This window comes from Heptranchias perlo, chromosome 3 (genome assembly GCF_035084215.1).
Source record: "Heptranchias perlo isolate sHepPer1 chromosome 3, sHepPer1.hap1, whole genome shotgun sequence".
Lineage (NCBI taxonomy): Eukaryota > Metazoa > Chordata > Chondrichthyes > Hexanchiformes > Hexanchidae > Heptranchias > Heptranchias perlo.
Window position 1 is genome coordinate 74,312,976 of NC_090327.1, and position 14,144 is coordinate 74,327,119.

The 14,144-nt window shown below is 39.8% G+C and overlaps 1 protein-coding gene across 3 annotated transcripts in view; it reads right to left on the bottom strand.

The window, feature by feature from the left end:
• arfgef1 (ADP-ribosylation factor guanine nucleotide-exchange factor 1 (brefeldin A-inhibited)) overlaps positions 1–14,144 on the bottom strand; it is a 208,260-nt gene that overhangs the window by 134,690 nt on the left and 59,426 nt on the right. For 2 of the 3 annotated variants that reach the window (XM_067980310.1, XM_067980309.1), the window contains exon 4: positions 11,338–11,484. The exons of the other annotated variant lie outside the window; for it this stretch is intronic. In XM_067980310.1, the coding sequence (XP_067836411.1) occupies positions 11,338–11,484 (147 nt within the window). The remainder of the gene's footprint in view (positions 1–11,337; positions 11,485–14,144) is intronic. 3 annotated transcript variants of the gene reach the window in all.

Here is a 14,144-nt window from a genome sequence, read left to right on the forward strand (position 1 = left end):
ATCTACCAATTTTAAATTACTCAATCTGTATAACCCATGTTAAATTGCTGAGTATTTTTTTCTGGGCCCTAAACAGAATAAATCTGTTGGCAATAGTTGTTGATGTCTGAAAATGTAAACAAAGTCAAAAATAAAACTGTACAACTACCTGTTTCATGTGGAAATTAAGTCATTCACACATCTTTAATTGACAGGAAATGTAACAAACTCATGGGTAATTGTCATTTAATTCATTTTTTATCTTGACCATTGTCATGCCAAAATTTGCCGTTTGACTAACAACTGTATGATAATTTTTGTATATAGATTTTTAATTCGAGGAAGGAATTTATACAATAAAAACGTGCTTTGTATGACTACTTGCATTTACAAACTTCTTATTTTTCCTTCCGGTGAGTCAACTTTATTGCTAACAGTTAACCCTTCCAAAAAATGTTGCTGCTTTTGAAGCTACCTCCATCTTGGAAGGAAGGAGAAATAGAATCATAGAATGATATAGCACAGAACGAGGCCATTCGGCCCACATGCCTGTGATGGCTCTTTGAAAGAGCTATCAATTAGTCACACTCCCCTGCTCTTTCATCATAGCCTTGTAAATTTTTCCCCTCAAGTATTTATCCAATTCCCTTTTGAAAGTCACTACTGAATCTGCTTCCACTACCCTTTCAGGCAGTGCATTCCAGATCACAAACACCCACTGCATAAAAAATGTTTCCTCATGTCACCTCTGGTTCTTCTGCCAATCACCTTAAATCCGTGTCATCTGGTTACTGACCCTTCTGCACTGGAAACAGTTTCTCATTATTTACTCTATCAAAGCCCAACATGATTTTGAACACCTCTATCAAATCTCCTTTTAACCTTCTCTGCTCTAAAGAGAACAACCTCAGCTTCCCCAGTCTCTCCACATAACTGAAGTCCCTCATCTGTGTTATCATTCTAGTAAATCTCTTCAGCACCCTCTCCAAGGCCTTGACATCTTTCCTAAAGTGTGGTGCCCAGAATTGAACACAATAAGCTGAGGCCTAACCAGTGTTTTATAAAGGTTAAGCATAACTTCCCTGCTTTTGTACTCTATGCCTCTATTAATAAAGCCCAGGATCCCATGTGCTTTTTTAACAGCCTTCTCAACTTGTCCTGCCACCTTCAAAGATTTGTGTACATACACCCCCAGCTCTCTCTGTTCCTGCACCCCCTTTAAAATTGTACCTTTTACTTTATATTGCCTCTCCTCATTCTTCCTACCAAAATGTTACCACCTCACATTTCTCTGCGTTAAATTTCATCAGCCATATGTCTGCCAATTTCACCAGTCTGTCTATGCCCTCCTGAAGTCTGTTACTATACTCTTCATTGTTTACTACATTTCTAAGTTTCATGTCATCTGCAAACTTTGAAATTATGCTCTGTATACCCAAATCCAGGTCATTAATATATATCAAAAAGAGTGGTAAGTCCTAACACCGACCTCTGAGGAACACCACTGTATACTTCCTTCCAGTCTGAAAAACAACCGTTCACCACTACTCTCCACTTTCTGACCCTTAGCCAATTTTGTATCCACGCTGCCACTATCCCTTTAATCCCAAGGGCTTTAATTTTGCTTACAAATCTATTATGTGGTACTTTGTCAAACGCCTTTTGAAAGTCCATTTCCACGTCAACCGCCCTACCCTCATCAACCCTCTCCGTTACTTCATCAAAGAACTCAATCAAGTTAGTCAAACACGATTTTCCTTTAACAAATCCATGCTGACGTTCATTTATTAGCCCATAATTTTCCAAGTGCCAATTAATTTTGTCCTGGATTATTGTCTCAAAGTTTCCCCACCACCGACATTAGGCTGACTGGGCTGTAATTGCCGGGTTTATCCCTCTCCCGTTTTTTGAAGAGGAATGTAACATTTGCAATCCTCCAGTTCTCTGGCACCACCGCCATATCTAAGGACGATTGGAAGATTGTGGCCAGAGCCTCCACAATTTCACCTTTGTTTCCATCAGTAACCTAGGATGCAACCCATCCGGACCGGTTGACTTTTCTACCTTGAGTACTGCCAACCTTTTAAATCATATCTCCTCTTGAACTATTTTTATCCTATCCAATACTGCTAATACCTCCTCTTTTTCTGCTACATTGACAGCATCCTCTTCTCTCTTGAAGGAAGATGCAAAATATTCATTTAGTACCTCAGCCATGCCCTCTGCCTCCACAAGATGATCTCCTTTTTAGTCCCTAATCGGCCCACCCTTCCACTATTTATATGTTTATAAAAGACTTTTGGGTTCCCTTTTATATTAGCCGCTAATCTATTCTCATACTCTCTCTTTGCCGCTCTTATTTCCTTTTTAGATCGCCTTTATACTTTCTGAATTCAGGAATACTCTCCACTTGCCTGGATGAGTGCAGCTCCAACAACACTCAAGAAGCTCAACACCATCCTGGACAAAGCAGCCCACTTGAGTGGCACCCCATCTGCCACCCGAAACATTCACTCCCTTCACCACCGGCACACTGTGGCTGCAGTGTGTACCATCCACAGGATGCACTGCAGCAACTCGCCAAGGCTTCTTCGACAGCACCTCCCAAACCCGCGACCTCTACCACCTAGAAGGACAAGAGCAGCAGGCACATGGGAACAACACCACCTGCACGTTCCCCTCCAAGTCACACACTATCCCAACTTGGAAACATATCGCCGTTCCTTCATCGTCGCTGGGTCAAAATCCTGGAACTCCCTACCTAACAGCACTGAGAGAGAAACTTCAACACAAGGACTGCAGCAGTTCAAGGCGGCGGTTCACCACCACCTTCTCAAGGGCAATTAGGGATGGGCAATAAATGCTGGCCTCGTCAGCGACTCCCACACCCCACGAACAAATATAAAAAAAAAATTCAGCTTGGTTCTCTACTGTATTATAAACCGTACATTTGCCATAGCCTCCTTTTTGTGTTTCATTTTAATCTCTATATCTTTAGTCATCTAGGGAGCTGTAGCTTTGGATGCCCTTCCTTTCCCCCTCATGGGAATGTGTCTTCTCTGTACCCGAACTATCTCCTCTTTGAAGGCCTCTCATTACATAACATAATCAATCGCTTTCAATGGAAACTATTCACCGAATTATAAGAGCAATGGTTGCAGCAATGTGAAAAATGACCTTAAGCATAGATTAATGTTAAATTTAAAATAAAGTCCAATGTGATGGTCTACCACTTTTATAAATTGGAATAAGGTATATGATAAACCCAGTAACTAAAAGCAATTACCAGACAAGTTCTGCCAATTGTTTCCTGAGCACATTACCAAAAGCCTCCCTCGACCTTAGAGCAAATTGTAGGGCATTCGGATTAGCCCACGAGAGTGATCTAAAAAACGAGAGCTGAAATAGAAACATAGAAAATAGGAGCAAGAGTAGGCCATTTGACCATTCGGCCCTGCTCCGCCATTCAAAATGATCACAGCTGATCATCTAACTCAGTACCTTGTTCCCGCTTTTTTCCCATATCCCTTGATCCCTTTAGCATTAAGAAATATATCTATCTCCTTCTTGAATACATCTAATGACTTGGCCTCCACTGCCTTCTGTGGTAGAGAATTCCAAAGGTTCACCACCCTCTGAGCGAAGGAATGTCTCCTCATCTCGGTTCTGAATGGCACACCCCGTATCCTGAGACTGTGACCCCTGGTTCTGGGCTCCCCAGCCATCGGGAACGTCCTCCCTGCATCGAGTCTATCTAGTCCTGTTAGAATTTTATATGTTTTGATGAGATCACGTCTCATTCTTCTAAACTCCAGTGAATATAGGCCTAGTCGACCCAATCACTCCTCATAAGTCCTGCCATCCCAGGAATCAGTCTGGTAAACCTTTGTTGCATTCCCTCCATGGCAAGGACATCCTTCCTCAGATAAGGAGACCAAAACGGCACACAATACTCCAGATGTGGTCTCACCAAGGCTCTGTACAACTGCAGTAAGACATCCCTGCTCCTGTACTTAAATCCTCTTGCAATGAAGGCCAACATACCATTTGCCTTCCTAACTGCTTGCTGCACGCACCTGAATGCTCGCTTTCAGTGACTGGTGTACAAGGACACCCAGGTCTCGCTGCACCTCCCCTTTTCCCAATCTATCACCATTCAGATAATAATCTGCCTTTCTGTTTTTACAACCAAAGTGGATAACCTCACATTTATCCACGCTATACTGCATCTGCCATGTTCTTGCCCACTCACCCAACTTATCTAAATCACAATGGAGCCTCTTTGCATCCTCCTCACAGTTCACATTCCACCCCAGCTCTGTGTCGTCTGCAAACTTGGAAATGTTTCATTTAGTTCCCTCATCCAAATCATTGATATATATTGTGAATAGCTGGGGCCCAAGCACTGATCCCTGCGGTACCCCACTAGTCACTGCCTGCCACCCGGAAAAAGACCCGCTTATTCCTATTCTCTGTTTCCTGTCTGTCAACCAATTCTCAATCCATGCCAGTATATTCCCCCCAATCCTATGTGCTTTAATTTTGCACACTAACCTCTTGTGTGGGACCTTATCAAAAGCCTCCTCAAAATCCAAGTACACCACATCCACTGGTTCTCCCCTATCTATTCTACTAATTACATCCTCAAAAAACTCCAGTAGATTTGTAAAGCATGATTTCCCTTTCATAATCCCATGCTGACTTTGTCCAATCTCGTTAATGCCTTCCAAGTGTTCTGTTATCACATCTTTTATAATAGACTCTAGCGTTTTCCCCACTACTGATGTTAGGCTAACTGGTCTGTAATGCCCTGTTTTTCCTCTCCCTCCTTTTTTAAATAGTGGGGTTACATTTGCCACCCTCCAATCTGTAGGAACTGTTCCAGAGTCTATAGAATTTTGGAAGATGATCACCAATGCATCCACTATTTCCAGGGCCACTTCCTTTAGTACTCAGGAATGTAGATTATCAGGTCCTGGGGATTTGTCAGCCCAGAAATAATTTAAGGAAAGAAGTTTAGAAAAGACCCAAAAACATAACAGAAGATCTAGAGGAAAACAAAATTCTATATTTTTTTTGAAAAAGAACATGATTCGGAAGAAGCATTTTTAAAAAGATCCACCTAAGATTCGCAATTGGACCACTATCACGTCACGCCAGTATCCACAAGAACTAAGAAATGGTCTGTTTAGCCGAAGTGATTGATAGTGAAGGCAATCTCGTATACAAGATGAAGCAGCCAGAACAGCTGATTATAATTGCACGGTGGTAAATTGGGCATGACTTTTCATTAATGAAGAGTATAGATCAGAAAAATTACAACAAATGTTATTTTTATTTAAAAATGCAGCTAGTTTAGTTGAAAAACCATTTTTTGTACACAAGCAGCTCCTTGTTTCTCAGCAGCCTTGAAAATAAGACAACTCACAATTGTTTAAAAAGAGCAAATATGGACCAATTGATTGTGACTTGCAAATTCTTTGCAAAGCATTCCCTTGTGCAATACAGTGCAGTGCATCATATTCAATTTAAAAAATTAGTCTCTAAAGAGGAGCCCTTCAACTTCTGATTCTTCCTCAAGGGTTGTAGTTTCTCCAAGAAATGATGAGAAAATAAGCCATGTAAGTTATGTTAAAGTAATGCATAGAAAGAGGTCAAAGACATCAGGCCATTATATTTTGGTTTTGTTCACTTGCAAGTCAGTTATGCTACTTGCATTCTCAATGGCAGTAGGAGATGGAAATTACCAGAACAATTTGTGGACAACACAGCTGTATTGCTGCTATTGCAACATTTTTAGAATGGATTGCTACCGGTCGACTCATGGAAACATTAAAACGAAATCAGCCCAATAATTGCTAACGCCACACAACTCTCAGAGAACTCATCAAAAGAATTTATGCAGGTGCAGCACAGAAGTCAATTATAACTCAGCTGTTGTAGATGCCATAAGGCCACAATGCCACACTCTTCTCCACTCACATTAATCTGTTCATTATCATTCTTCCATTCAAGATTTTCCATACAGCTTCACGATCTCAGCACATCTTTCCTAACTGGGACTCATTCCATCAATTTTACAAGCTACTGATTCTCAACCATTCTCAACATGTGCCATGCCCATCACAATCTTCCCATAGCAACGCCCTCTGTTAATTAATGCGGAAGAGTGGTTTGCATGAAATAGGTGTTGGTCACTCTACCATCTAAACTGATATCCAAGATCCTCCTTTCTCGGCACATTTTAAAAGCATCCAATCCCTGATTCTGTGCCTTCATCGGGATCCAGGGCTCAGCACCACACGAACACAGTACTTTCCCACTTTTTCCAGTTCACATTGCATGTGTCTCCACCTCTACAGTGCATTCCAAAACACTTTCAACCAGAGCAATGTTCTGATCACATCAAATGCATTCAAAAAGGAATAAAAGGAAAAAAAAAACACAAATGCTGAAAATTAAGTTGACATAAAAACAGAAAATGCCAGAAATATACAGAAGTCTGTTTGCCTCTTTATTCTTTATAGATGCTGGCAGACCTGCTAGTTTTCAGCATTTCCTGTTATTTTTTTTCAAGTTTTTTCCCTTTACCTGCTCACAAGAATATCAGGACTAACTAACAAAAATTAAATTAGATAATACACGTATTAAACTCCCCAAGAACTCTAAAATTTTACATCCTTGAAAAAACATTTTAAATTTACTCCTTAGATATGAATGATTCATTTGACTACAAAGCAATCTGATCATTTACAGAATTGAAAAAAAAACATTTATTAGTAGACATCCCATGGCATTCTCACAGGAATGTCCGGGAACTAGAGTGCAGTTTCTAATGTTTACCGCAGTCCCACTGTAGCCTAAACACAACCGCAGTTCACCCACTGCGAAAATACAGTAAATCTACTGAATCTATGTATCTCACAGCAGACTTGAGATAAAATCATTACATATGTTACTAATTGTGAAAGGTACAGGCCTCACAGATATATGTGCAATACTATTAACCTATCACTTTACAAAACTTCTTTAAGATGCAAGTAACAGCTTCTTCTCGCCACAAAAACTAGTTGCATTACAATTTTATCTACCTCCCAATGTGATTTGGCAGTATTTGTTTTAATGCAAAAATTTTATTTGCTTATTTTCTCCCCTAACGCCACAAAACTTTCTTTCTGTTTCTCAGTTACTTACCTGACTCTAAACAATATTTTTTTTCTTCTAACTTCCATGGTTGATTGCAGTTTTCGATATAGCCTGCATTGGTGTAGCACTGAGCAGGGTGTTTTTTCCATCGTCAAGTCTCCAATGACCAGCACCTGAACACATGGTCATGTACCATGGTACTAGCCTAGCTGACTGAGTGACTCCAGCTGCAATGTCTAACGTCAGCATCAAAATCCCCCTCATTGACACAAATGTAATGTAAAACGCAAAATGTAAAAACGTAATCCCGTTAGCACAAAATATTCATTTAGCGGCTTCAACAACATAAAACACTGATTTTTTTTTCATTTTTGATGGGTTTTTCTATTCATGCCTCAAAGTTGCTATTTGTAAATTTTCTGCCTGGTTGTCAGAGCACAATGAACAAGGTGAAAAATAAAGTTGCTATGTTGCATCTCTCTCTCATACAATATTTTTTTTGACAGCAGCTGGAAATCCCCAGCACTCACACCAGGTCAAGTTTCCAACTCAAGCCCCAGGCTCTGGACAGGAGACCAGGTCCATGTGGGAGGAAACTTTATGCAGGCATATCTAACTTTGAAATCAAGTTTTATGGGAAATGGATATTTTTCAGAACAGTGTAATTTTTAATGCATTTCTTCTATTAGAAGTACTGTTTGCTGTATAAACTGATCTGAAGAAAGAAAGAAAGAAAAAAAATTATGGCTAAATCAGTGTAAAGAAATCATTTGAGCGAATGGTATCTTTGGAAAAAAAATTGAGGAAGTTGATTCCTCAGCTTTCTGCTGGTTACTTGTTCCTCATTGATACTTTCTGGTTGAACATGTAGCCATATTTGGTAACTTGGCTATGTGGTTATTTGAGCCAATGTTGGCCTTTTCCCCTAAGGACATACGACACCTGAGGTTACAGACTCAGTTGCGATTCCTCCAAATGTGGCACAAGAGACACACTCTAGATACAAAATGTTAAAATCAATGCTACTTCAGCCTGTCACAATTTAAAATGCTTATTTTGGCCAGTGTTTACACTGTTGTTGATATGCTTACTACTCACTTATTCTTCCATGTGACCAATACCCTCCTTTGTCATCCTAACTCTGTCTCCCAAATCTATCCAGACCAAGTTCTCATTTTTTGACACCACCAACACAAACACTGTAAACTACTTTCTAATCTTTTAAAACTTAATCTAACTCTTATTTCCTTTTATTTGTAATGACTCTTTAACACTGCTTTCATTTCTTTAATCTTTTTTTATTAGTTCACGGGACGTGGGCGTCGCTGGCAAGGCCAGCATTTATTGCCCATCCCTAATTGCCCTTGAGAAGGTGGTGGTGACCTGCTTTCTTGAACCACTGCAGTCCCTGTGGTGAAGGTTCTCCCACTGTGCCGTTAGGTAGGGAGTTCCAGGATTTTGACCCAGCGACGATGAAGGAACAGCGATATATTTCCAAGTGATGTGTGTGACTTGGAGGGGAACATAACAGGTGGTGTTGTTCCCATGTGCCTTGCGTCCTTGTCCTTCTAGGTGGTAGAGGTTGCAGGTTTGGGAGGTGCTGTTGAAGAAGCCTTGGCGAGTTGCTGCAGTGCATCCTGTGGATGGTATACACTGTAGCCATGGTGTGCCGGTGGTGGAGGGAGTGAATGTTTAAGGTAGTGGATGAGGTGCCACTCAAGTGGGCTGCTTTGTCCTGGATGGTGTCGAGCTTCTTGAGTGTTGTTGGAGCTGCACTCATCCAGGCAAGTAGACAGTATTCCATCATACTTCTGGCTTGTGCCTTGTAGAAGGTGGGAAGGCTTTGAGGAGTCAGGAGGTTAGTCACTCACCACAGAATACCCAGCCTCTGACTTGCAGAATGCCCACTCGAGAGACACCACTGTTATTTAATTGATCCCATCAAGCTTGTGGATACAATGTGATTCTTTTCTTTTAGAAATTAATCTATTCTTGTTGATACAATGCAATTCTCATCTTTAGGTAATTATTTTGCAGAGGCAAGCCTGCTAAATTAATGAAATTCTCATCTTTTAAGAACCTGACTGCTAGTTTCTTTTACTTATAATTTCTTCTCTTTCAACTCACTTTCATTTAATCAATTTTCAACAAGCCCACTCCTGATTCCAAGAAGGCTGGTTCCACTGAGCCCGTTTTATTTAATTAACTAATTTATAACAAGTATACTCCTGAGAAAGCCACTTCCATTAATTTTTTGATTAACATAATGAATGCCAGTATGAAATTTTCTGAATAATGTATTAATGTGATATGTTTATTTTTCTTGCAAAACAGTTGATCACTGATGTTCCACAAGGTGGGAATGCTTTGATGAAATGTTAGTACGTAACTAGTTATGACAATGATGGCATATTTGATACATGTTGGTTTGTATGGGTACAGTTTTACTGCTGAGGTTCTGCAATGTAAAACAAAAACCACTAACACATTCGGGTTATAAAAGTTATTTTCCTACTTTTTGTCAGTTTGTCATTACAGTTATATCTTCAATCGTCCACTGATTTTAGTTACATAATCATATTTGTATGCCGACGCAATGTCATGGGAGATCCACAAATACACAATTAAAAGTCTTGCATTTAGCACACGTCGATGGCATCACACCTTTCAAAGACATCACAACTGAAACTGATGATCTCAGTGGCTTCCCATCTCGAAGATGTCATAGGGCAAAAGAAATACTGATTTGCTTAAATAACCACCATTGGTAAAGTTAGGCATGTTGACTGGCTCAAAAATCCCACTGGCTAAGCACGAAGCTATCAAAAACCAGTTCTACTTAGCGGACACATAAGGAAGCTTCCAATCAGCAATGAGCAACCACACAAAACCACACATCGAAGTTGCTCAATATTTTTTTCAAACCAAGCAATGTGGAACCAGCAACTACCACAACCAAGCCAATCAAATTGTTCAAGTAATTTCTTAAGAGATTTCGTCCCCCTTTATCTTTCTTCACTCACTTCAATGTAACCGATAACGATAACATTTAATGTTAAAAAAAGACTAAAATGAAGAAAAAACACAATTTATTATAAAACTGGTCATTTAATGTTAAAATTGGCTGCAAGAAGTTTCCCCTGCATAGGCCACTATGATTTTTTGTCTTGTTGCTGAGGGGATTGATATTTGCACTAGGTCCAGACGAAGACATCTGAGGCAATTTTACATTGAAATCCACTTGGGATGTGATTTGGGGGCGGGGAGGATGATCTTTTATAATCACGTGAATAACCAAGAAAAAAAGGCAGGTTTGCAGAGGAAGGAACAAAAATTTAACACATGCAGCATGTTTGCACCTTAAACAAATATTACCTGCCCAGACGACAGACGATAAATATTTTTATCTGTGAATACTTCGGATCAAGAGATTTTAGGGAGGGAAGGATAAAGTTGCTTGCATCTTAAGCAGGTTTTGTAAAGTGGTAGGTAAATAATAATACTGAAAAATACAGGGAACATTTTTGCATCAGTAAGCTGTCTAATATTTTTAACCTCGTGCCAGTCATGTGGTATATAGCTTTAGTAAATTTTCTATATTACAGCAATGATAAACTGCTGTCTTGTTTAGGTTGCAGTGGACTGCGGTAAACATGCAAACTACAATCCAGGTCTCAGATCATCCATCAAGCCAGCACAGTTAATTCTCGAATACATAGATAAAATAATTATTCAACTGAATTATCATTTGGATCTCCAATTTAGATACCCAATCTGGAAAACATTCAAAACCCAGAAACACCCACATGATAAAAAGAACTGCTGGTATTTCATTATTTCATTAACAATGGCCTCTCCCTCTGGGGAAGAAATCTTCCAACTAACTTGCACTTGTGGCAACAGTATTGTGGTTTATTTCTACAACAAAAGAACTGGTCCAACGTTTTACCACTGATGTGATTTCTTATACATTACAATTTTCTCCAACTTGATCTTCAACGTTCTCAGCTTTTAACTTAATTTGTGTAGTTTGTGTATTAGGGAATTAAATGGAGTATTCAGATGGTTAAATGGGTTTCCTAAATTGTATCCAAGTAATTACAAATGAAAGAACTATGTATGTAAGCACTCTATTAATGCATTGAAAACATTCATAAAAATCTTTCCAAATACTCCACTCATCACTAGAAGGCTCAAGTATTAAAATATTACCTTAATTATCTGTAGTTGAACACCTTCATCAGTTTGTGGGCCTTGAAAACAACCACATATAGTTTCTATGATTCTATCAATTAATTTCTTGCCAGGTGTTGTACTGTCTGGGGCATTACCAGTGAGATGCCCATAGGCAATTAATTTCTACATAAAGGAAGGCAAAGACAAGTTATCAGCAAAACCATAAAACCAATCAAAATCATTTCCTTCAGTTTAGTTTTTTTTCACCATCATACAGATTCGAACAATTATATAGCCTTTAAGTCTATCTCTGGCAGTTGCAGCCATGCAAATGATCTCAGAATGGCACCGTAGTAGTTAGAAAGTTACCGTTGCAAATGCTCTCAATGTCATTCTCAACCAAACATCAAGAGAACTGGAAGGCACCCTTCCATCTGATTTTTCTTCCCTCCCTATGAAAAATCATCTGGCCTCCACTCTGCATCTCATAGTGACACAATCGAGATTGGGAATTCAGTGGAGTGGGGAAAAGTGAATTGCTCCCCACCACAGCATGGCATTATGCATTGGTTCTCCAATATGTTGCTTTGCTATAACTCAAGTGCCAAGAAAGGTATACCCACATAGGCCGTTAAATGCAACAATATTTATCTTTATAATGTCAGTTTTTTCAACGATTGGGAAAAATAGCTTCTAAAGCTGTAAGCAAATAATTTAAAGGTTACAGAGATAAAGAGGGGCATAGCCATGGAGGAATTTAAACATGGGAATGGGAATTTTGAAGTAGAAGCATTGGGGAAATTGGGACCCAATGTAGGTCAGTGGAGACAGGGTTGATGGGTGAGCCGGGTTTAGAATGAGCTGAAGTTTTTGGAGGATGGGAGGTTAGCTAGGAGAATCTTGGAATAGTCGTGTCCAAAGGTGACAAATGCATGGATGAGGGTTTCGACCGCAGATGGGCTGAGGCAGGCAATGTTACAGAGGAGGAATTAGGCAGTCTTTGTGATGGAGACGGCATGGGGTCGGAAGCTTAGTTCAGGGTCGAATAGGACATCGAGGTTCCAAACAACCTGGTTCAACCCGACACAGTGGCTGGCTAGGGGGATAGAATTGATGGTTAGGGTATAGAGTTTGTGGTGGGGCCAAAGATGATAGCTTTGTTCTTCCCAACGGGTGGTTTATGCACTGTATCACTGGCAAGGTTGGAATTCTAAATAGTTACCTAATTTGCAGCCTAATTTGGCAACGGAAAATAGTATTATGTATACATTGATTTGACATCAGAACAACTAGCGATTGAACTAAATTCTCAGCCTTTGTTTATTACTTCATGTATACATCAAATGTCAGGATAATCCTATGAGTTGTTACTTCTAGGTTTATCCCTTTGCCAACGCATAACATATTTCAGTGAGCCAATAGTTGCAATACTAATATTAGTTGACAGCAATTTTTTCAATGCACAACTTCAGGTAAATCTGATCAATGCAAAGATGAGGAAATACCCTGATTGTTATTGGTGGCTAAACTGCTGAAGTAATGATTAGTTAAGAGTAGTGATAGTCCATGTTTTTATATACTAAGTTTAAAAGTGGAAATAGAGAACATAGTATGTGTATACATTTCTAGCCCAGCAAATGAAGATAAGAGTTCTATAACACTAGTTAGGCCTCAGTTGGAGTACTGTGTCCAATTCTGGGAACCACACTTTAGGAAGGATGTCAAGGCCTTGGAGAGGGTGCAGATGAGATTTACCAGAATGATACCAGGGTTGAGGGACTTCGGTTATGCAGAGAGACTGGAGAAGCTGGGACTGTTCTTAGAATAGAAAAGGTTAAGGGGAGATTTGATTGAGGTGTTCAAAGTCATGAACGGTTTCGAGAGTTTGTTTTTATTCATTCATGAGATGTGAGCATCGCTGGCAAGGCCAGCATTTATTGCCCATCCCTAATTGCCCTTGAGAAGGTGGCGGTAAGCCGCCTTCTTGACAACTGAGTGGCTTGCTAGGCCATTTCAGAGGGCAGTTAAGAATCAACCACATTGTTGTGGGCCTGGAATCACATATGGGCCACACCGGGTAAGGACGGTAAGTTTCCTTCACCAAAAGACATTAGACAGAGTAAATAAGGAGAAACTGTTTCCAGTGGCAGAAGGTTCGGTGAACAGAGGACACAGATTTAAGGTGATTGGCAAAAGAGCCAGAGGCAACATGAGGAATTTTTTTTTTAACGCAGCGAGTTGTAATGATCTGGAATGCACTGCCTGAAAGGGTGATGGAAGCAGATTCAATAGTAACTTCAAAATGGAATTGGATAAATACTTGAGGGGAAAAATTTACAGGGCTATGGGGAAAGAGCAGGGGAATGGGACCAAATGGATAGCTCTTTCAAAGGTATGATGGGCCGAATAGCCTCCTCCTGATACTATGATCTTGTTGTGCGAGTCAACATTCTCAGCGAACCCTCTGATGAAATCAAAGTACCACTCGCAACTGAACAAAAACCTAGAAGTTGCATGTGCTGTGTGAGATAAATTCATACCAAAATTCATAACTCTGATGAAGAGAAAGATGCAAAGCTTTGCATTGAATGGTGGTAGATGTTTAAATAAATACACGTGAAGTACATTTACCTGTATTGTATACAAGGCATTTTCTACTAAAATTAGCGCCTGTGGCTAGTCAGCGATTTCTATTGGACCAGACTAAATTAGAGCCAACAAAGCCACACTTCTTCAAATGTTTACACTGCAATATAAGCTGCATTAAACAAAAACTTAATTTCTAAAGCATTATTTATAGCCTTCTACAATAAAACTTATTTTCATTCAAGATCCAAGTATAG